The sequence below is a fragment of the Rhinopithecus bieti genome, unplaced genomic scaffold, assembly GCF_001698545.2.
Source record: "Rhinopithecus bieti isolate Rb0 unplaced genomic scaffold, ASM169854v2 scaffold_12155, whole genome shotgun sequence".
NCBI lineage: Eukaryota > Metazoa > Chordata > Mammalia > Primates > Cercopithecidae > Rhinopithecus > Rhinopithecus bieti.
This window is the reverse complement of record NW_016807423.1, coordinates 3,778,913-3,802,219: the sequence shown is the minus strand read 5'-3', so window position 1 is coordinate 3,802,219 and position 23,307 is coordinate 3,778,913. Positions and strand designations below refer to the sequence as shown.

The 23,307-nt window shown below is 51.3% G+C and overlaps 2 protein-coding genes across 18 annotated transcripts in view; one reads left to right on the top strand and one right to left on the bottom strand.

The window, feature by feature from the left end:
* The first annotated feature begins 7,139 nt into the window (after window positions 1-7,139).
* Window positions 7,140-11,286, top strand: TMEM125 (transmembrane protein 125). Of its 10 annotated transcripts, none has more exons than XM_017881943.1 (5): window positions 7,140-7,386; window positions 7,827-8,092; window positions 8,944-9,013; window positions 9,477-9,513; window positions 9,872-11,286. In XM_017881943.1, the coding sequence occupies exon 5, from the start codon at window positions 10,014-10,016 to the stop codon at window positions 10,671-10,673; it is 660 nt and encodes a 219-aa protein (XP_017737432.1). In that variant the 5' UTR covers window positions 7,140-7,386; window positions 7,827-8,092; window positions 8,944-9,013; window positions 9,477-9,513; window positions 9,872-10,013; the 3' UTR covers window positions 10,674-11,286. The 10 variants fall into 10 exon arrangements, with proteins under 10 accessions (XP_017737432.1, XP_017737426.1, XP_017737433.1 ...); XM_017881937.1 differs by having other exon boundaries at window positions 9,477-9,632; XM_017881944.1 differs by having other exon boundaries at window positions 8,944-9,021.
* A 9,764-nt stretch (window positions 11,287-21,050) lies between these two features.
* CUNH1orf210 (chromosome unknown C1orf210 homolog) overlaps window positions 21,051-23,307 on the bottom strand; it is a 4,063-nt gene continuing 1,806 nt past the window's right edge. For 5 of the 8 annotated variants that reach the window (XM_017881980.1, XM_017881976.1, XM_017881977.1 and 2 more), the window contains 2 exons: window positions 21,764-21,880; window positions 21,051-21,619 (listed from right to left, as the gene is read on the bottom strand). In XM_017881980.1, the coding sequence (XP_017737469.1) occupies window positions 21,297-21,619; window positions 21,764-21,782 (342 nt within the window). In that variant the 5' untranslated portion in view covers window positions 21,783-21,880 and the 3' untranslated portion in view covers window positions 21,051-21,296. Of the gene's footprint in view, window positions 21,620-21,763; window positions 21,881-22,536; window positions 22,636-23,307 lie in introns of all 8 variants that reach the window. The other 3 variants (XM_017881978.1, XM_017881979.1, XM_017881982.1) reach the window with 1 other exon arrangement.

Sequence of the window (23,307 nt, the reverse complement as noted above, 5' to 3'; positions counted from 1 at the left end):
TTTCTAGACACAGTACTGACAACTGATTAGGTAAATTTTACTGCCAAAATCTTCAAAGCAGTGCAACACTTACACATATTTTGTTTTCTTTTTTTTTTTCCTTTGAGACGGAGGCTTGTTCTGTCACCCAGGCTGGAGCGCAGTGGCCGGATGTCAGCTCACTGCAAGCTCCGCCTCCCGGGTTCACGCCATTCTCCTGCCTCAGTCTCCCGAGTAGCTGGGACTACAGGCGCCCGCCACCTCGCCCGGCTAGTTTTTTGTATTTTTTTTTAGTAGAGACGGGGTTTCACCGCATTAGCCAGGATGGTCTCGATCTCCTGACCTCGTGATCCGCCCGTCTCGGCCTCCCAAAGTGCTGGGATTACAGGCTTGAGCCACCGCGCCCGGCCACATATTTTGTTTTCAAGTTATATACATGAAGGTCAATCAGTGATAAACTACTTGAGATTTTAAAAAATCACTAGAAAATATCACCTTTTTTTATTACTACTTAATCCAAGTGAATGTCACTTTAAACATTTGGAAGAGAAATTCTAATCCAATATAATTTCCTTAAGGACAGATAATTCTTTCTTGAACATTAAAACTTTGTATCCATATCACAGTTTTTCTTCATTAAAGGAAACGATCTGAAACCAACCCAAACTATTGATTCAGTTGACTCACCCTGGAAACAACCACCACTTAAAACAGTTCCACTCTCATCCACTTCTCCAAACAACAAAATATATAATGTACTATTTCTGTTCAGAACTTAAAAAAATAAGTATTTTTACAACATGACTGGGTTTTCCATCCAGTCCCAGATTTTTTTCTTCTTGTTTTTTCTTTAAATAACCAGACATTTTACTCCAGGACAAAAAATTCACCACACAAGATCCTTTCTCATACAAAATTATTATCTTTTCTTTACAATCTTCTTTGCCAAAAATACATCTTCACATCCATGACTTTCTTCACACCTCTCTCCCTTGCTTACTGGTTCCTTACTACTTTGTTTTATAATCATTTTCAAGTCCATAATTTGAATTAATTTTACTTTTAAATAACTTCTGAATTAAATATAATTATTCTTTTTCTCACTAATAGCACATTTGTGGCACATTTTATAGGTGTAATTATATATTAACTCTAATTCTTATCCTTGGTAACCTTAAGTTTTAGTGAAACCCTATGAAGCAATAAATCCTGAACTATCAGAGCATTTTATAGCTGAGAAAAGTTCCACAATTTCTAGAAACATATTTCCCAGTATCATAACCCTTTCTTAACTGGAAATGATGCAGATGTTAATGAGCATCAAAATAATTTTAAGATTTAAAATTACACAAAAAGTTTACCTAAAACATTTATGCCATTTACATGTACTCAATTCTTTCATTTTTAACAGTTAATCTAGATTATTTCTGAAAACAGTTACTAGACACCATCATTTAAAGTTGGTTATTTCCTTGTTAACCAGTGTTTTTCTTTTTTCTTTTTCTTTCTTTTTTGTTTGTTTGTTTGTTTGTTTGAGACAGTGTCTCACCCTATCACCCAGGCTGGAGTGCAGTGGTGCAGTCTCAACTCACTGCAACCTCTGCCTCCTGGGTTCAAGCAATTCTCCTGCCTCAGCTTCCCAAGTAGCTGGGATTACAGGTGTGCACCAGTGCACCCAGCTAATTTGTATTTTTAGTAGAGATGGGGTTTCACCACGTTGGCCAGGTTAGGTCTCAAACTCCTAACCTCAAGTGATCTGCTTGCTTCAGCCTCCCAAAGTGCTGGGATTACAGGCATAAGCCACCACACCCGGCCTAACCAGTTTTTTCATAGCCAGTGAACTTCAGGTGCTCACTTTAGAGCCTCCAAGTTAAGGGCAAGCGCGGTGACAAATATAAAATCCAGACAAATGTATGCTGACAATTCTGAAGACATTTATATTTTCATTTTACCAATAATTTTAAAACCAGTTTGTTTAGTAAAGATTTACTTAAGTCATGTGAACTTGAAAACTGCTTTGACCAGGTGAGGTGGCTCATGCCTGTAATCCCAGCACTTTGGGAGGCCGAAACAGGAGGATCACAAGGTCAGGAGATCCAGACCATCCTGGCTAACACGGTGAAACCCCATCTGTACTAAAAATACAAAAAATTAGCTGGGCGTCGTGGCGGGCACCTATAGTCCCAGCTACTCGGGAGGCTGAGGCAGGAGAATGGCGTGAACCCGGGAGGCGGAGCTTGCAGTGAGCCGAGATTGCACCACTGCACTCCAGCCTGGGCAACACAGCGAGACTCCATCTCAAAAAAAAAAAAGAAAGAAAGAAAAGAAAAGAAAATTGCTTAGACTTATTTACTTAATTTATGAGCGCTCTTATAAGCCAACACAGCATATAACGGCAAGTGTACATACAAATAAACACAACTAGGTATGTAGACATACATACAAGTGAAAATCCAATAGCTTTTACCTTGAAACTTCACCCATGCCAAAGCAATACAAACTCACCAGCTTTACATGGTTACATTTTGTTTGCCCTGACAGGTAATCCAACAAAGGCTATGAGCCAAAATTTTGGGTAAAGCAGTTTTCATGGCAGTTTGATTTTTAAGGGCCAAACCTCCCCAGACTCCAAAGAACACTGGGGCTAAACAGCACCAAAGGAAAACATCACATATTAACCAGGCCCGACTCTGCTTACAACAGCAGCACAAAAGCCTGGATACATCCGACTCTATCCCACTTTCCCATTCAACAGCCAACTCCAGATTCCAAACAAGATTGGGGCCAAACAGTATTGCAAAAGATTATCAAATTGAATTCTAATTCCTCATGACTGTATCAAACACACACAATCACCAGAACACTATCCAACTACTGCAGCAACACACAAGCCTCTAGAGTGTCCAAACTGAAACAGTCAGGGTGCTTCCTCTCTCTTCTGTGTTTGGGCTTGATCAACCAGCAAATGGGAATTCCTCAAGGAATTTCCCAAATTGAGAGGACCTGACCCCGCCATCTGGTACCCAGAAAAGATGCTCACTTGCCGGTACATAACACACAAGTACAAACAAGTCCCCAAGAGTGTCCGTACTGAAACAGTTGCAGCTCTTCCCTCTCAGTCAGTTGGGCTTGTTCCATCTACAAATGGAAATTCCTTTTAAAATTTCCCAAATTGGGAGGAGCAGATCCTGCTGTCTGGACCCACAAAGGACACTCACCTATCTGGGTGCCTAGCTAGAGTCTGAGGCTCTATCTAATCAACTGTAGCTGCAGTGGTGGGTCACAAAACATAATCTGGTCGTTGGGATTCTTCCTTGCGGTGAGGATGGTCATGGTGAATGGGACCAATACTCCAAAAGATGTCTATCTCGGGGAACTATCACTCACTAAGAAGGGAGTGGGTGCCTGGAGACATTGGAAGCCTGTAGGTGCTATGCCTTACGCACATTGTCCCCTGAGACTGCCCTCAGGATAGCAAGCACAGTGCCTCTCCACTCACCACGATATCTCCAGCACCTGCACAACACCTGGGCCACAGGAAGGATATGATCAATGGATGCTGAATGGATTCATTCTTTTTTTTCTTTTCTTTTTTTTTTTTTGAGATGGAGTCTTGCTCTGTTGCCCAGGCTGGAGTGCAGTGGCGCGATCTTGGCTCGCTGCAACCTCCATCTCCTGGGTTCAAGCAATTACCTGCCTCAGCCTCCCAAGTAGCTGGGACTACAGGTGCCCGCCACCACACCTGGCAAATATTTTGCATTTTTAGTAGAGACGGGGTTTCACCATGTTGCCCAGGCTGGTCTTGAACTCCTGACCTCAAGTGATCTGCCCACCTCAGCCTCCCAAAGTGCTGTGCAGCCACCGTGCCCAGACGAATTATATTATTTAATCCCCCTACAACTATATAAAGTAAGTTATGTCATCTCCATCTTACAAATGAATGAGACAAATGGAGGTTAAGCAGTTTTTCTCTGGTTACACAGCTAGAGCTGGGGCTTGAACCTTCAAGATCAATCTAGCTCCAAATCCGGTGTTCTTTCCACTATTCATTCATTCAACAAATGTTTATTGAGCACCTACTCTATGCCAGTCCTGTTCCAAGAGGTAGGGATAGGACAGTAAACAGACACAAATCCTTTCCTTCAGGAAGCTTACTATCTAGGAGACAAAATTCCCATTTGATAAGAAGGATATATAGCATGTCAGAGTGATCATGCTAAGGAGAAACATAAGGAAATAAAAGACATAAGGACAGGGGATAGGAAGTACTGGGGAGGTTGCAATTTGAGACAAGGTGACCAAGAGGTCTCCCTGAGAAAATGCCATTTGAGAACATTCCTGAAGGAGGGAGGGAGGGAGTCATGTGGATCGGAAGCATTCCAGGCAGATGGAGCTGCTGCTGCAGAGGCTCTGAGGCAATAGGAATGAAGCCAGAGAGGGCCTTAAGGCGGTGGGAGGACTCTGCTCCTCTGAGGGAGGCGGGCCACTGGAGGGACTCTGCACCTCTAACTGGATCACTGGGGCCACTGGGTTAAGAACAGCCTGTGGTGGGAACATGGCAGAAGCTGGGAGACAGCCCCGCAGCCTCTGCGTTCTCCCCCAAGTACTCCCATTCGCCACCTTCTTGTGGATCTGTGGGTGGTTCGTCCGCACCTTCCGCTCTGTGCCCACGGCTGCCTCCTCCTGCTGACCTTCACCGTCACCAGTCTGAATTACCCCAATAACCTCTGTTTTGGGGACAGAGTTCAATAGCCCTGTGAGAAGCCTGCCTTTCCACTTGACTCCAAGTTACTTGATAAGACCCAGAACTAGAATAGAGCCTTGCCCAATCAATGTTTAAACCAACGAAGCTTTTAGGCTTTGTTTCTCCCATCCAAAAAGTTCCCTTCAAACCCCCAAGGGAAGGGGAAAAAGAAGGAAAATTTCATGGGTCCCCTGCTGCAGCTCTGCCTGGGACAGCTGGCCCATGGGTCTGGCTGGGACTGGACTCTCCTGGGGACCAGGGTGGGTAAATAAATGTCAGATGTGTACAAGAGGAATCTGCAGCCAGCAAGCCTTTTGGGGCCCCTGGCTCCCCTGCTCCTCTGAGTCAAGCCCCTTTATTATAAAGGGGATACCTTTATAATGCTTTGCAAAGTGGTAGGATGAACACCTGCAATGCCACACCACTGTCTCCCCACCCCATTCTGCCCAACCATCCTCCTGATCCAGCCTGCCCTGACCTTTCTCTGAGGGGAAGGACTTCTAGAGCCATGCCATCCAGCAGGGACACAGCCACATGACAGATGTGGTGCCTGGGCATTTGCAATGTGGCTGGGATAAATGAGATGCACGGTAAGTGTAAAATAATACCTACCAGATTTTCAAGACTTTTTTCACGCCTGTAATCTCAGCACTTTGGGAAGCCGAGGCAGGAGGATCGCTTGAACCCAGGAGTTTGAGAACAGCCTGGACAACACAGCGAGACCCCCATCTCTATTTTTAAAAATAAAAATAAAATACTTTGTACAAAATAAAACTGTAAAACAGCTCAATAACATATATTAAAATGTGTTTTGCAATTAAAATTTATTAATTTAAATGTATTAATCGTATGGGTTTCTTTTTCATTTTTGAATGCAGCTATTAGAAATGGTTTAAATTGCGGCCGGGCGCGGTGCTCAAGCCTGTAATCCCCCAGCAACTTTGGGAGGCCGAGACGGGCGGAATCAACCGAGGTCAAGGGAGATCGAGAACCATCCTAGCTAACACGGTGAAACCTCGTCTCTACTAAAAAATACAAAAAGCTTAGCCCCAGGGCCGAGGTGGCGGCCGCCGTAGTCCGCAGCACTCGGGAGGCTGTAGGCAGGAGAAATTGGCGTGAACCCGGGATGGCGGAGCTGCAGTGAGCTGAGATCCGCCACTGCACTCCAGCCCCGGGCCCACAGAGCGAGACTCCGTTCAAAAAAAGAAAAAAAAAATGTTTAAATTATATCTGTCGGCTCACTCTATATTTCTTTTTTCTCCCCCCACCCCACCGAGACGGAGACTCGTTCTGTCACCCAGATTGGAGTGCAGTGTCGCAATCTCACCTCACTGCAACTTCTGCTTCCCGGGTTCAAGCGATTCTCCTGCCTCAGCCTCCTGAGTAGCTGGGACTACAGGCACCCACCACCATGCCTGGCTAATTCTTGTGTTTTAACAGAGACAGGGTTTCACCATGTTGGCCAGGCTGGTCTTGAACTCCTGACCTTGTGATCCACCCACCTCAGCCTCCCGAAGTGCTGGGATTACAGGCGTGAGCCACCGTGCCCGGCAGCTCAGGCTATATTTCTAGTGGACAGGGCTGTTCTAGAATTATGACTGGCCTCCAGTCATCTCCACAGAACAAAGCAAAGAGATGGCAAAAGCGGGCCAAGTACAATTATTTTGTGAACTGATAATGACAAGATAAGTGTGATCTTGTTTTTCTTTTCTAGTTCACACACATGAGGAGGAGAAAGCAAGAGACACCACAGGGGCTGGTCCAGGAGATGAGGGACAGCCTACACCAGCTCCAGCCAGCCTGCCTTTCACCAGTCCGGAGGGTGGCGTGTGTGTGTGGTGCCAGATTTGCCTATTAGAAGCTCCGACCGTGTCCCTGTTAAACTTCAGAACCCTCCATGGGCCCCTTACACGGTCCAAGTGCCTCACTATGGGCCTTCAAGACCCTGAACAGCCTGAACCAAACTTGTCTTTCCAGCTTCATCTCACATGCTTCCTGCTCAAAACCCCCACAGCTGTCAGTTCACGCTATCGTTTAGTCTGCTAATCAATCATTCAACAAATATGTATTGATTACTTCCTACATACTAGCTACTGAGGTCATGATGATTAGTAAAAGACACACTGTCCCTGTACTTGCTGGGGACCACACATCTAGCAGGGGATGACAGGTAAATGCATAATAGGCAATTAAGCACATTACAGTAAGAGTAGTTGTTGGGGAAGCACAGGGACCATGGGTGCACCCAAGAGGCACCTAAACCAGCCTGCAAATCAGAGAGGGCTTCCTGGAGGAGGTGGCATCTCAGCTGAAGAATGCAAGTCGCCCAGACTGAGGCTGGGGAGTGGCAAATATCCCAGGCAAGAGAGAACTCTTGAGTTCAAAAACTGGAAGGGCAGAGAGGAGGGCAGGGTGCCAGTGGCAAATGACTGACCTGGTGCGTGTGGCAGAGGCTTTATGAGCCTTGTGAAGGAGTGTGGCATTTATTCTGAAGTGTTTATTCTGGGAGCTCCTGTCTCCCGCCTGAAAGGCCTTCACCTCTCCTCCCTGTTCACTCAAATCCTGCTTCCCCAGTAGGATCCAATCTGTGGGGCAAGCCAGGCGCTGGAGAGAGAATGAGCGAAGGGCTTCTGGAGGCTCCAGCCTAGGGCCAAGGAATGGAGGTACTGGGACTGTGTTTGTGGTCTGCTGGTGTTGGAATTTGGGGCTAAAGCTAGGTTTGAGGTTGGCGTTGGGTTTGGGGGCTGGATTCAGGAACAGGAGTCGAGGTTCGGGCTGAGCATGAGGTTGGGATCTAGGACCTTAGTCCAGAATTTGAGTTGGAGTTAGGAGTTGGGAGCTGAGATTTCTAGCCAGATTTGAGGTTGGATTTGGAGTTGGAACTGGAATTGAATTTGGAAATGGGGCTGGGGGTTGGGGCTGAGATGTGCGGCAGGAGCTGGGGCAGGGGTGGAAGCTGGGAGTTCTAGCTAGGGTTTGCAGCTGCAGCTGGAGTTGGGAGGTGGTTTTGAAGCTGGAGCTAAAGTTAAATCGGGTCGGAGCTGGGGAATGGGTTGGCGCCCAGACTCTGGGGCAGATAGACAACATTCCTCCTGCTGCCCAGGTCGGCGAATTGTGTTCCCAGCCCTAACAGCAGCGGACAGAAGCCCCTCCCTTCCCGGGAATGCCTCTGCCCAGCAGAAAGAGCAGTGCCACGTCAGCCAATCCGCTCAGGCCCTGCCCTGGAAACGACACCTGTTCATCCTCCTCCCCTCAGGCTCACCTGAGTGCAGGTTAGGCAGGTGAAGTGTCTCCCCGGAAACCGAGCTAGAGTGCCCCACCTGCTCAGCCCTGCCTTCTCAGATCGGATCCAGCACGTCCAGGCTTCTCGTGAGTTACCCATTGTCCCCCCACACCCCACCGCCCCTACGTTCTCCCACTCGCTTTTCCCCTGAGAACCTCCACCCTGCTCCCAGCCTGGCCCCCGCTGTCTCAGCACACCTCTGCAAGCACTTTCAGACCAGTGAAGTCACAGCCCAGGGGAATGCTGGGACAGACTCCATGGCCACGCCCACCTCCCCCACTTCCTTGGGGGCATTGGAACCAGCCCCTGCCCACCTGGGGGGTAGGGGTCAGCCTCTGCAGAGGAGTCTCCGGGAGGACAGATACCTTGTCAGGATGTAACCTGTGTACAGCCACATAGTAATATTCCCAGAATGACCCAGGACCTACGTCTTCTGCCCTGTCTTGCTTTGGAGGGGTAACATCGTTTTCATGTATTCAAAAAGCACACTTTGAGCATCTATGCAGGCTCTAGGCCCCATTGGAATTCTGAAACGAAGATGTCAGGTGGTTTATCCCCACCCCTCAAGATAAATGTTATTGTCCTCGCTTTTCAGATAAGGAGACTGAGGCTGTAGATGAACCACTCAGGCTTCCTGGCGCCTCCCCTAGACCCCTCTCCTGGGCTCTGCAGGGCTCTGGACTGACTAACCCCCACCCACACTTAGCACAGGCATCAGCCTGCTTGCTTCTGTCTCTGTCTCCTGCTGCAGAGTGGGGCTCCTTGAGGGCAGGGACCTCATGTGCTTTATTTTTGCCCAGTGTGAGACTTGCTGTCCTCTGGAAGACAGGTTAAATCAGCAGCCACTGTTAGGTGCCTGGCCATGCTCCTACCGGTGGGAAGGACTGGAGCTGGGGTTCAAATCCAGAGCTCTCTTTTTTCCTTTGCTCTACTTTAGAGAAATCGTGGAGGAGGATGGCATGAGGGAATGGCGAGTGTGGAGAAGAGCAAGGGGAGCAGAAAGACCAGTGAGGAGGTGGAGGCGGGAGCTGTGGATACAAGAGCAGGGAACTGGCTAAAGAAGTGTTTAGAGGTGGAGCCCTGGGGACAAGATGTGGATTAGATACTGCAGAGGGAGGAGGAGCTGACTGAGAGGGCGGTGATGGCATGCCTGAAGTGAGGAACGCAGGAGGAGCAGGTTGGAGTAAGATAACGAGCTTGAGTTGGGACCTGTTGCATCACAGGGACATCAAAGTGACAAGTGACTCAGGAGGGAGATGTAGGTTGGAGAGAGGAATTTGGGAACTGGCAGCTTCTATCACCAAACTCATGGCTGTGGGATTGGATGGGATGTTAGGGGAGGGAGGGTGTTAGGGGTCTGGTCCTAACCCGCAGAGAAGAAGGAGACACAGCCCTAAAAGAGAAGTGTCAAGATCAGTCAGGCTTCTGGTTCCAGAAGGGTTAAGTCATAAGCACCCTCCATCCCCACAGCTCCCCGCCAGGAACCAGCGGTGACAGCTGAGGCCATGTGAGTAGGATCCTGAATGAGGCTTTATCTCTGGCTGTTGGTCCCATCGTCCACCGTGGCACCAGCTCCCTCAGCCAGCCGGGATGGGACCAGCGACTGAGACAGCCAGAGGCAGAGAGGTCAGGACCTGGGTGAGGGGATTCCCTGGAGGGTTTTGGGGGGTACTGTATGGGCAGGATACTCTTCTGCGGTCATTGGAGAGCCATTTCCAAGGGACAGTGCTACAGAGGGGGCTTTCCCAAGGGAGATTCGGGGGGACACCGGGGTGGATTCTCAGGGGTCATCCCCAAGGCTCCCCAGGTGGGACCATGGGGGACAGGTGGGCTGGGAAGGTAAGACTGTGATTCTTCCCCTACAGGTGAGGGTGACTATATCCTGGACTGTGAGAGGAATGGGACTCTGGGCCTGTAGCTGCCAAGCAGGTGGCGGGTGCTCCAGGCTGTGATCTGCACCCTCTGACCCCTGACGCTGACCTACCCTGACCTCTGCCTGACCAAGCCATGTCTGAACAGCAGGCTCAAGCCCCAGGGGGCCGGGGGCTGCCCCCGGACATGCTGGCAGAGCAAGTGGAGCTGTGGTGGTCCCAGCAGCCACGGCGCTCGGCGCTCTGCTTTGTCGTGGCGGTGGGCCTCGTGGCAGGCTGTGGGGCGGGCGGTGTGGCACTGCTGTCAACCACCAGCAGCCGCTCAGGTGAATGGCGGCTAGCAACGGGCACTGTGCTCTGTCTGCTGGCTCTGCTGGTTCTGGTGAAACAGCTGATGAGCTCGGCTGTGCAGGACATGAACTGCATCCGCCAGGCCCACCATGTGGCCCTCCTGCGCAGTGGTGGAGGGGCCGATGCCCTCGTGGTGCTGCTGAGTGGCCTCGTGCTGCTGGTCACTGGCCTGACTCTGGCCGGGCTGGCCGCTGCCCCTGCCCCTGCTCGGCCGCTGGCCGCCATGCTGTCTGTGGGCATTGCTCTGGCTGCCTTGGGCTCGCTTTTGCTGCTGGGCCTGCTGCTATATCAAGTGGGCGTGAGCGGACACTGCCCCTCCATCTGTATGCCCACCTCCTCCACCCACAGTGGCCATGGCAGCCATAGCAGCATCTTCAGCATTTCAGGACAGTTGTCTGCTGGCCGGCGTCACGAGACCACATCCAGCATTGCCAGCCTCATCTGACAGAGCCAGAGCCCTTCTTCCCACACCAGCCTCAGCGTCCCCAGAGCCGAGCCAGGGTGTGAGTGCATGTGGACGCTGAGTATACGTGAGTGCATGTGTGCCCCCAGGCTGGGTCAGCTCTTCTGTGGATTGCAGAAGAGTGGTGCAATGTGATTAACAGCCCATGTGTTCCTACACATCCACATCATGGGAAGGTTCATGCGTGCCTCCTTGGAACTGGGTGTTTGTGTCCATGGAACTTCCTGTCTGTATCTCAGGTCAGTAGACGCAGATGAAGACTGTCAAGCCCCATTTCCAAAACCCCTCAAATCCAATCCTGTCCTGTAACATCCATCAAAGATTTCCATAGGGGTGACTGGTGTCCACCCAAGACTGCATCAGTGCCTGCTCATTGAGGAGAGTAACTGCTGCCAGGCAGAAAGAATATGGGCTCTGCAATGAGAGAGACCTGGCGGGGACTCCCCCGTTGAGCACTAGCAGCTGGAGGAGTTGGGAGTTTGTGGCTATCATGGTTGTGTTCATCGATTGTGGGGATGAAATGTCATTGTGCATGGAAGGCGGGGCTCGTGGCTGATGTGCAATAAAATGGCGGCTGCTGTTGTCATTGTCTCCATCTCAGGATCTCACCTCAGAGACCCTTCCTCCCCTACCCCAAGCCCCGCCCCATCCAAAACGAACTCCTCACTCCTATCTCAGCCTCATGAACGGTGCCTTGAGGGTCTCCTCAGTCAGGCCTGTAGTTTCTCCTGTTAGGTAGGGAGAGGACGGACTGGATGCCAGCCTTGGGAAGGTGGTTGGTTTCCAGTCCCAGGGAGAGGTGAGGGACCTGAGTCCTTCACATTTGCTCACATGCTGGTTCAGGATGAGGCCTTACGTGTTTGGTGTTATCAGCTGGTTTCTCTGGCAACTGCACCTCCCGTTGGCTGTGCCTCAGCGGATTCCCTGAGGGCAACTGGGAGGCTACAGCTCCCTACCCCACCTCTGAAACCAGAACATCCTGCATCTGGGCAGTGGCTGCGCCAGCTGGCCTGCTCTAGGTTCCTGGTCATGGGAGAGGTGTTTCAAACGCCCTAGGGTGGTAAGGGTCACTTCCTGCTTGGAGTCAGCCCTGGGAGGATCCCCCCTCTGTAGCATGCAGTGCCATTTCCTGGGTGATGGAGATCCACAAGAAGCAGCACTCAGGTGTTTCATCACTTCCTGCTTCTCGAGGTGCAGACTGCATGAAGCCCGTGGAAGATGCCCAGAGAGGCAGGGAAATGAGACCTGTCTTCAAAGAGATGTTACGGTACAGAGGCTCTGACAACAAAAAGTTGACTTTCGGCAGGCAACGTCAAGGATGTCTCCTGGAGAAAACACTGGGCTGACAGATGAGGGGAAGAGTGTTGCCAATGGAGGGAGGGAACAGTGTGAACAGACCCGGGAGAGAAAGACAAGGCGTGTCCCAGAACGCCAAGGACAACAGAAATGGCTCCCCTGGGTGCTCCAGGGGTGCCTCATATCCACCATATTCCAAACTGACCCTGCTCCTCTCATCTTGAACGAGCTCCTCTCTCTCACCCAGAAGTGCCATGCTCAGGGGGCATCTAGGTTAGAGATTCGGTGTAGTGCTAGATGGCACCGTCACTGTCTCCTCACCAAGTCCAGTGACAAATCACCAACTCCTCTGGTTTCCCTCACACAGATTTGTCTGGCAAGTCGTATCTGCATGCTCACTGCCCAGAAGGGACCCTCTTCATCCCTGCCTGAGTGGCACATCAGCCTCCTTCTCTCTCCCTGCTTCTGCTCTTTTCTCCTCTTCATTCCCCTTCCCCTGGCCATGCACACGCAAATCCCTTGAGCCAGAGTGATCATCCTAAAGTTAAAACGAAAATGTGCCTCAGAGCCTGTCTGTGGCTGCCCACCCCTTCCAGGCTCCCTAACCTGGTTTGGTCCCACTCAGAAAACCCCATGAGCAGCCCGCTGAGCTATTCCCACCAACTCCCCAGGCCCTCTCATTTGTGCCAGCCTTTACATGTTCTGTGATCTTTGCCTTCTCGTCCTTCAAGATCCAGTTCTCCAGGGATCTTCCTTGGCCCTTAGACCAGTGAGTTTCCCTCTTTCTATGCCCACAGCACCCTCGATTGTAGACCCATCTGCAATTATTTCTTTTTGTGCCTATCTCCTTGATCAGGTGAGCTCGTCCTAACCAGACTGGCATTGTGCTCATCTGCTCATATGGTCATCCCTTGCTCCCAGCATAGGCCTGACACAGAGTAGGTTCTTTTTTTTTTTTTTTTTGAGACAGAGTCTCCCTCTGTTGCCCAGGCTGGAGTGCAGCGGCAAGATCTTGGCTCACTGCAACCTCTGCCTCCCAGGTTCAAGTGATTCTCCTGCCTCATCTCCTGAGTAGCTGGGATTACAGGCGTGTGCCACCACACCTGGCTAATTATTGTATTTTTAGTAGAGACGAGGTTTCACCATGTTGGTCAGGCTGGTCTTGAACTCCTGACCTCATGATCCACCCACCTCGGCCTCCCCAAGTGCTGGGATTATAGGTGTGAGCCACCGCGCCCAGCCAACACAGAGTAGGTTCTTTATTGGATGGATGAAGGACTCTGGCATGGCCAGATGGCAATGTGTGTGCAAGGAGCAAGGAGAGACCCACCTATAACTGGGAGGGGATAGGGAAAGTAGACCACTGCCCCTGTTGGCCCTGAATCTGTCCCTCCCAAAGCCCCATACTCTCTACCGCAGTTGTCACTCTTCCTGAGTTCCCAAGAGCAATCGATCACTATGACCCACTCCTGGCCTGATATGGGACTACAAAATGTCCTGCTTTCCTGTAATATGGGGAGAAATACCCTTTCCTTTCATCTGAGACAGAGTTAGACTCTTGTAATTCTCACATTATTTCTTTTTTTTTTTTTTTTTTCTTTGAGATCGAGTCTCCATGAGTCACCCAGGCTGGACTACAGTGACGTGATCTCTGCTCACTGCAACCTCTGCCTTGCAGGTTCTTGTGCCTCACCCTCCCGGGTAGCTGGGATTACAGGCGCATGCCACCTTGCCCGGTTATTTACAATATTTCTTTTTAGAAACTAAAGAAAAAGTAGAAGCACAAAGGCTCAGAAAATGGGGAAAGAGGGGGTTACCTGGCATAAGCATCTGACTGAGCAGCTGCCATGGGCGAGTCCAGCACCAGGCTCTCCCGGGAAGGACAGGAGATGGAGACTAGGGCTCATGGCCCCAGAGGACTGACCCCATAGGGTAATGAACACCCAGCTATAACAGGAGACAGGTGATGGTACGAGCTACATGAGGCACAGGCAGGGCAGAAATGTGTCTACCTCCTCAATCACTAAACTAGGCTTCCCACAACCTCTTGCCTTCAGCCTGCTCAAATCATTTCGCTAAATACTTTCTTTGCCTCCACTGCAGCCAGAAGCTCACTGGCATCTCCGTTCTCCCTCTGTAAAGCTGCTGCCTCCTAACGTCACTGCCCTCTCCTGTCCACCCCCTTACCATCTGGTTAAGGTTCTGTGGCCATCATTTCACCTGCTCTTTGACAGACTTGTCAAGTCCTTAGCCCCCTGCCTTTAGGTCCCACCCTCCCAGCCAAACCCCCTCCATGGACAAATCCACCCATCTGCCTTGGATGCACCTGCCCCACTGTGAGTGGCCATTAGAGAAATCTGCACAGCCAGACAGCCTGCTGTCACTGTGAACTCCTCTATCAACTTCTCAGCTGAGGCCAGGCACAGTGGCTCACGCCTGTAATCCCCGCACTTTGGGAAGCTGAGATGGGTGGATTGCTCGAGCCCAGGAGCTCAAAACCAGCCTGGGTAACACGGCAAAAACCCTGTCTCTACTGAAGATACCAAAAAAAAAAAAAGTTCTCATCTGAATCTGCACTGCGGTTCCTCAGTGACATTGCCTTTTCCTGGTTGGCTCCTGCTCCCACAGTGACTCTCCACCCTCTTCACCACCCCCAACCCCAACATCCCCTCCCTCTGCACTCAACTCCCACCCCCAGCACCACTGTCTGCAGAAGACTTAGCCTCCTCCCTTCATGACAAGGCGAGAGCCCGTGACAGGAGCCCTTCACCACGGCTCCCACCAATCTATCCTCCCTTACTCCTGCTTGGCCAGTGGCCTTGGCAACCCAGCAGAGGAATTTGGACTTTGTCCTCAGGACACTGGAAAACATGGAAAGACTTTCACCAGGGGAGTAGGATACTGTGGCCTACTGAAGGGTCCAGACCTGGAAATCTAAACTGGCATTAGATGAAGGAAAAGGCCAAAACGGGGGCTGATGGAGAGATAGCGTAGGCTGGTCTGGACCTAGAGGCTCCCCTCGGATGGTAGTGAGGTGGAGAGAGGGACTTGACACATGTTCCTCCTGGGTTTAACAGTCAAACTCTAGGTTCTAAGCCATGTCCCTTCATATCTGGAAGAATGTGCTCTAGAAACTGCCAAATCTAGGCCGGGCACGGTGGCTCATACCTGTAATCCCAGCACTTTGGGAGGCTGAGGCGGGCAGATCACAAGGTCAGGAGTTCAAGACCAGCCTGGCCAACATGGTGAAATTCCATCTCTACTAAAAATACAAAAATTAGCCTGGCGTGATGGCAGGCACCTGTAGTCCCAGCTACTTGGGAGGCTGAGGCAGGAGAATGGCTTGAACCCAGGAGGTGGAGGTTTCAGTGAGGCGAGACCATGCCACTGCACTCCAGCCTGGCAACAGAGCAAGAGTCAGTCTCAAAAAAAAAAAAAAAAACTGCCAAATCTGGTCCAGTCCAGGTGGTCCTCACATCACATCCAGTCACATCTCACAGGAGACCTCGGGCCTCTGGACACTCAGGTCTCCTTGAAGGAGCTTCTTCCAGGCCCCAAAGGACCTGCACATGCCCCGTCATACTCAGCTCATGCAGGAGCACAAGGACAGGGGCTGCCTTTCTGCCTTCTGCAGGGGACCTGTGAGACTCCCCTGGGCATAGCCCTGGCAGCCACCCCAGATACCTGGAGGACAACAGAAGCTGAGGACCAGGCCCAGCCAGGGATGGGACACACCAGCTCTACCCTCATGACCTGCTCTCCAAAAACTGGACCTTGTGCCCTGAGACTTCTCAGCCCCTATTCACTGTAGAGGGTGAAGGTGGGAGGACCCAGCCCAGGCAAGATGAGAGTCCAACAGCCAAGAGGGTCCTTCTCTGAGTCTATTTCATTGTTACTTCAAGGTGAGATAATGGTGTTATTGTGGAGTGAGGTGGGCAAATTACAGTGAACTTGTTTGAGCCTCATCTTCTCAATCTATAACATAGATTAAGCAGGGCTGTTGTAAGAAAGTGTTAGAACAGCCGGGCACAGTGGCTCACGCCTGTAATCCCAGCACTTTGGGAGTTCAAGGCAGGCAGATCACTTGAGGTCAGAAGTTCAAGACCAGCCGGGCGCGGTGGCTCAAGCCTGTAATCCCAGCACTTTTGGGAGGACCGAGACGGGTGGATCAGAGGATCAGGAGATCGAGACCCCATCACATGGGCTACACCATGGTGAAAACCCCGTCTCTACATAAAAAAAAATAAGCAAAAAACTAAGCCGGGCAGGTGGCGGGAGCGCCTGTATCCAGCCTACCCAGGAGCTGAGGGGCAGGAGAATGAGCGTGACCCGGAAGGACCGGAAGCTTGCCAGTGAGCTGAGACCGGCACTGAGCAGTCAAGCCTGGGATGACAGAGCGAGACTCCGTCTCAAAAAAAAAAAAAAAAAAAAAGAAGTTCAAGACCAGACTGGCCACCATGGTGAAATCCTGTCTCTACTAAAAATACAAAAAACTTAGCTAGGCGTGATGGTGCATGCCTGTAATCCCAGCTACTCGGGAGGCTGAGGCAGGAGAATCACTTGAACCCAGGAGGTGGAGGTTGCAGTGAGCTGAGATCGCACCACTGCACTCCAGCCTGGGTGACAGAGCAAGACTTCCATCTCAAAAAAAAAAAAAAAAAAGTGCTAGAACAACATCAGTACTATTATTCTACAGCATCAGAGATTCTAATTCAAATCCTTTGCTGTCCTGACCAGATCTTCCAACCTAAGTCCTGAGAAAGACAGTCAAATCCCCAGCGGGAAGGGAATGAGGAGGAAGGAGACGAGCCAGCCCCTCCCTCAGGACGAACACTGGTTACCTCTTATGAGGAGCTGTTGCCCTCAGGGATATCACTAACACTGCAGAGCACTTGCTCGGCTCGGTTCCACTCGACATAGACTCATTTCATCCTGATAACAACCTTATGAGGTAAGTACTGTTATAATCCCCATTCACTGAGAAGTTGGGGCACTGAGAGGCTAAGTAACTTGCCCAAGGCCTCCCAGCATATACATGGCTGAGCCAGGATTTAAATTCAGGTAACATGTGCCTTCATGTCACTTTGCCAGTCTGCTAGGAAACTGCTGGAGTTTCCTTTTTTTTTTTTTTTTTTCTGAGACTGAGTCTCTCTCTGTCACCCAGGCTGGAGTGCAGTGTCGCCATCTCAGCTCACTGCAAGCTCCACCTCCCAGGTTCACATCATTCTCCCGCCTCAGCCTCCTGAGTAGCTGGGACTACAGGCACCCGCCACCACACCCAGCTGATGTTTTGTATTTTCAGTAGAGACGGGTTTCACCGTGTTATCCAGGATGGTCTCGATCTCCTGACCTCGTGATCCACCCGCCTCAGCTTCCCGAAGTGCTGGAATTACAGGCATGAGCCGCCGCGCCCGGCCAACTGCTGGAGTTTCTTAAACGTCATGTTGGTGGCTTTGTGGGACTCCATCTTTGGCCTCCACACAGTGCAAGGGATGTTGCCTTGCCTTTGAGGCAGCAGGATGAGACAGTGGGTGGCTGGGTTGGGATTCCCAAGGCAGAGAAGGTAGTGGTAGCTGCCAAGGAGTGGAGGACAAAGTGAAGGGCCAGGGGCAGAGGCAGGCGGGGCCAGGACCCGAAGCCAGAAGAGGCCAAACCAAAGAGTGCCTGGCCGAATCCCAAGCTCCCAGCAGCTCCAACACTCCTAGCCCTTTGTGCCTCTGGGCCTAGGTCATGCTCCCTCCTTGCACTTGGGGCCAGGCACGCAAACCACAGTGGGAAGAAATTCCTCCAAGGAATCAAGGCCTTCAAGAATAGGGTCCAAGGTTCTTGTGACTCCAGGGCCCTGCTCAGGCAGGCTGGCCACCCACAGCAGGTTCCGAGGGGAAGCCCTGGCTCGGGCACCCTGTGGGGCATAGGCTCAGCAAAATCAACTGCGAGTCTGGGATCAGGCCATTACCTTCTTCTCCTGGGTCCCTCAGAGGTTCTGACTGATGCCCGAAAGAGTACAGGAGAACAGGGCCAGCCGAGCACAGAACTGCACGCAGGGCAGCTCCTCTGTGGTGGGAGTCGAAGGAGCCCAGGGGCAGGGGGCAGGCCCAGCTGCCTGGGCAGCAGGTTTTCCTTGTAGGCCAGGACATGCCCCTTAGGTCAGCCTCTGGGGGTCTCCTCCAGGGTCTCAGGCTGGGGCAGCCTCTGCTCTCTCCAGGCCTGTGAGGGGCAAACCATCTCTGGACTCAGGAACCATGGCCAGGTTGGGGTTCACGTGAGCTGGGCTTCCCTCCTCTCTGCTTCCTCCAACTCCCTTGCCAGGCCTTGGTCCGCTGACAGTCTTGAGATGTGTTTCCCACTCCGCTCCTCCCTGGTGATCTCATCCACTCCCGCTCTCAGTGACCCTGGTGCCAAGTGTTCCCAAGCCTGTGTCTGCAGACTAGACTTCTCCCTGTGAACCCAGCAGCCCCGAGGCATCTCCCCTGAAATCCTGCATCCAACATTGAATCCCCATTGCCCCGACCTGCTCTTTGTCAATGCACCCAGCAACCAAGCCAGAAGCCAGGGCGGTTTTTTCTGATACCTACCTACTCCCCATATCCAAAGTCAACAGGTCAGGTCCTATCAGCAATTCCTCCCTCCTGTCTCAGAGTCTGTTCCTATGTCACACCTTAGTCAGGTCTTATCACCTTCTCTCAGTGTCTCCCCTCTAATCCATCTCTGCACAGCAGCCAGAATGACTTTTCTAACATGATTATGTCATGCCCTTGCACAAAAAGAGTCCACAGATGAGCCTCCGTTGTTCTCGGGTTGAAGTGTGAGCTTGGCATCCAAGACCCTAACAGATCCAGTCCACTCTTGGGCTTCCTCACTGCCATGGGCACCTCTCAGACACTACACTCAAGTCCTCCTCAATCTCCCGCCAAGCACCTCACTACATTTGCCAGTGCCTCACTTTCCTTCTGTACAAGCTCATTCCTCAAAGGCTGACACTGTACTTGGGGAACACATGGGGGCGGCTGCCTGGCTCATGAGAACTGCCTCTTGTCTGAGAATGATCTGGAACAAACAGATGGGCTCCCCAAACCGTGTCCGTTGGACTCATAGCAGATTATGCTTTAAACCCATGTATACTTGACCAAAGCTAGGCCAAACTGATTCCCTTGTCTGAGCACTTGAAACTTGGAATTGAGAGTTTGGAAGTCCTGGTTATAGAGAGTCCCATCACTGCCCCTAAATGACAGGATGCTAGATGTGAAATGCCTAACCTCTGGCTGCTGGGATTGCCTGCTTCCTGCTGTCCCTCTGATTCCATGCAACAGCCAGGATTCTCCCCCAAACTGCTTTCTATTGCTTGCAATTAAAAACAGCTTAATTCAAGTCTTTTCCATCTTAAAACTAGCTCCCTTGCGCAAGAATCTGAGGATACAGAATAAGACACAGTCTGTGGCCTCAGGGAGCTCCCAGTTTAGCTATGGGGGCAGGCATAGTAATGGGCAAGTACAAACTGTCATAGAGATTAAAATAAGCCTGTAAATCCCAGCACTTTGGGAGGCAGAGGCAGGAGGATTACTAAAGTCTAGGAGTTCAAGACAAGCCTGGGTGATACAGTGAGATGCCATCTCTACAGAAAATAATTAGCCATGCACAGTGGCACATGCATGTATTCCCAGCTACTTGGGAGGCTGAGTGAGATGGGAGGATCACTTAAGCACAGGAGGTCGAGGCTACAGTGAGGTGTGATAGCCCCACCATACTGCAGCTTGGGTGACAAGAGAGAGACCCTGTGTCAAAAAAAAAAAAAGATGGCCAGGTGCAGTGGCTCACACCTGTAATCCTACCACTTTGGGAGGCCGATTCACCTTTTGGAGGGCAGATCACCTGAGGTCAGCAGTTTGAGACCAACCTGGCCAGTATGGAAAAACCCCATCTCTACTAAAAATACAAAAATTAGCTGGGTGTGGTGGTGGGTGCCTGTAATCCCAGCTACTTGGGAGGCTGAAGTGGGAGAATCGCTTGAACCCAGGAGGTGGAGGTTGCAGTGAGCCAAGATTGCGCCACTGCACTCCAGCCTGGGCAACAAGAGCAAGACTCCGTCTCAAAACAAACAAACAAAAAGATGAAAACAAAATGTGGGCAGGACAATACTAGAGAAGGGCTCATGGAAGGTGTCGTGGAGGGGGGAACATCTGAGCAGTGTCTTCTAGCTCTGAGAGATAAAGCCCAGCTCGAGAAAATAAAATGAGTGACAACTTTTATTTTATTCAAAATGAAAATAGATTTATTAATTCCTGTGAAAAATATATTATAACCAGATCACCCACTTTATTTATAGGAAAACAATTCATTAAGAAGCTGGCTGGGCACAGTGGCTCACGCCTGTAATCCCAGCACTTTGGGAAGCCAAGGCGGGCAGATTACCTGAGGTCAAGAGTTGGAGACTATCCTGGCCAACATGGCAAAACCCCGTCTCTACTAAAAATATAAAAATTAGCGGCCAGGTGCAGTGGCTTACGCCTGTAATCCCAGCACTTTGGGAGGCTGAGGCAGATGGATCATGAAGTCAGGAGATCGAGACCATCCTGGCTAACACAGTGAAACCCTGTCTCTACTAAAAATACAAAAAATTAGCCGGGCGCGGTGGCAGACACCTGCAATCCCAGCTACTTGGGAGGCTGAGGCAGGAGAATTGCTTGAACCTGGGAGGCAGAGGTTGCAGTGAGCCAAGATGTGCCATTGCACTCCAGCCTGGGCAACAGAGTGAGACTCCGTCTCAGGAAAAAAAAAAAAAAAAAAAAAGGAAAGAAAAAAGGAAAAATGAAGCTTGGCACTGGTTTTCACCTGCACAAATGTTACCATCTGGGCATATTTGAAATGCTGGCAGGTAGGCAGGCCATCACAGTCATAGAGGATTTAGGAGAAGAGTAGCATAGGCAGGGGGACCAATGTGAGCAAAGGTGCCTGGAGAAACTGCATGGGAAGTGGTGGGAGGGAGAATAACATTTAGTGGGAGAGTAAAGTAGGGGAAGTCAGGAAAAGAAACCAAGAGGCCCAGAGGCATGATCACAGAGGGCCTTATGTCCACACTCAAGCCTTTGGCTTTATCCTGAGAACAGCAGGGAACCATTGAGAGTTATTGAGCAAGAGAGGGTCATTGTCACTTTGCTGGCTAGTGTCAGGGAAGTGAGGTTTACTCCATCCCTGACCAACCTTTAAGCCCCAGCCACCTCTGTCCCTGAGGTTCGAGGAACCCCTGTGTCATAACCACTGTCCTTAAGCTGTCAGGCATGGAGGGAATGGGGAGGGTCCAAAGATGGGAGCTCAGAGGGAGAAGTTGTCCCTGCTACCCTCTGTCCCCAGCTCGCCAGTCCCAGGCTGAATGTAATTGTCCTCGATGAAGCCATCATCATCCTCATCTTCAGCCACCTGTGGGCGGCCCCCCGTTCCTGTCCCAGGCAGTGGGCGGTGCCGGTAGCTGGCATGGTATCGGCGGCAGAGGTGGCATTTGGCAGCAAGTGCGATGAGGAGCGAGAGGACCACAGCTCCCAGCACAAATCCTACCAGCACAGGCCACGCCCGAGCCCCAGTGCCTGGGCCAGGGGCCACAGCAGATGCTGTGGGGAGCTCCGAGGGCCCCACAAGTGCTGCAGAGAAAGGGACAGCATTATAGGTGGGCCCCAGAGGGGGCTCCCTGGAGAAACAAACAGGAGTGCGGGTAGGGTCCTTCCCCCAACCCCAGCCTCTAAGGGGAAGCCCCCCACCCCCATCATCCTCCCACTGTCACTCACTTTTGTTTGTCTCATTCATAGAGGGGCCTGATGACACCAGTGAGTCTCAGCCTCAACCAGAAAGAGCCCTGGCTCTGAGGAGGCCCCCAGATGCCAGGCAGCCCCAGGGCACAAGTCCTAGAAAATAACATAGGTATGGGTGTCGGGGATGGTCACAGGGTGCACTTTCCAGGTCACACTCACAGCGATGGTAGTGCTGCACAAACTCTGGCGACCGGACAGCTGACCACACCAGTTGTCCACAGAAGAGAAACAAGCTGAGCCTACAGAAACTGGCTATTTGTAAGGGACCATCACAAGGTTTTGCTCTGGAAGATGCTAAAAAAAAATAACTAAATTGTAGAACTTACTGAGCATTCCTTATAATTCAAGTACCAAGCATCATGCTCACAAAACCCGGTAAGGTAGGTATAAACATTATCCCCACTTTATAGATGAGGGCTCTGAGGCTGAAAAAGGTGAACTGACTCAACCAAAGTCCTCACATTCGAACCCAGAGCCCAGTCTGTTGCACTGCTTGGTAAGCTAAGGATGGGAGACAGGGGCAGAGGTGGGTCCTGGCTCCCAAAGGTCAGAAAACAGCAATTGCTTGGAGCTACCCAGTCAAAGCGGAGACCACATATGTGGAGAGTGATGCAAGTCCCTACTGAGGACAGGGGCCCTGGACACAGCCAGAGCAGCCCTGGCCCTTCTGCCTCTAAGTTGAAAGCAGCTGCTGCCCACCTCTACTCTCAGCCCTTCAAGCAAATCCCTGTCCATTCACCTCTACTTACAGGAGGCCCACACTCTGCCCCTAGAGGGAGGCTGAAGCCAGGGAGTATCCAAATGAGGATCACCTGAATCAGGAAATTATCACCCAGGGCTGGGGACACCTACAGGAGGAACACTTCAATTAGGGGAGTAGCTGGAGGAAGATCATCCAGGCTTGGAAACACCTGGAGGAGGAGCACCTGGATCAAAGGAGTGTCTGGAGGAGGCACACCTGCATCTGGGGAGTATCTAGAGGAGGAGCATGAAAGTTAGAAGTACCTGGCAGACGAAGAGCTAGGGCAGGAGCATATCTGCAGGTGGAGCACCTGAACCAGGGGAGTCCTTGGGGGCAGAGTAGCCAGGCTAGGGACGTACTTAGGAGAGAAGTTGAGGGGAGTACCCCAGTATATGCTTTGATACAAGTGCCTTCAAAACTCCCCCCCACCTCCTCACGTCCAACCTGGCATCAAGCCCCATCATCTCTTCCACGAAACATCTCTGGAGGCCGGGCGCGGTGGCTCACGCCTGTAATCCCAGCACTTTGGGAGGCCGAGGCGGGCGGATCACGAGGTCAGGAGATCGAGACCATCCTGGCTAACACAGTGAAACCCCGTCTCTACTAAAAAAAATACAAAAAACTAGCCGGGCGAGGTGGCGGGCGCCTGTAGTCCCAGCTACTCGGGAGGCTGAAGCAGGAGAATGGCGGGAACCCGGGAAGCGGAGCTTGCAGTGAGCTGAGATCCGGCCACTGCACTGCAGCCCGGGCAACAGAGCGAGACTCCGTCTCAAAAAAA

Coding starts and splice junctions, on each gene's coding strand:
- TMEM125 (XM_017881936.1), top strand. CDS start 10,014: ATGTCTGAACAGCAGGCTCAAGCCCCAGGGGGCCGGGGGCTGCCCCCG.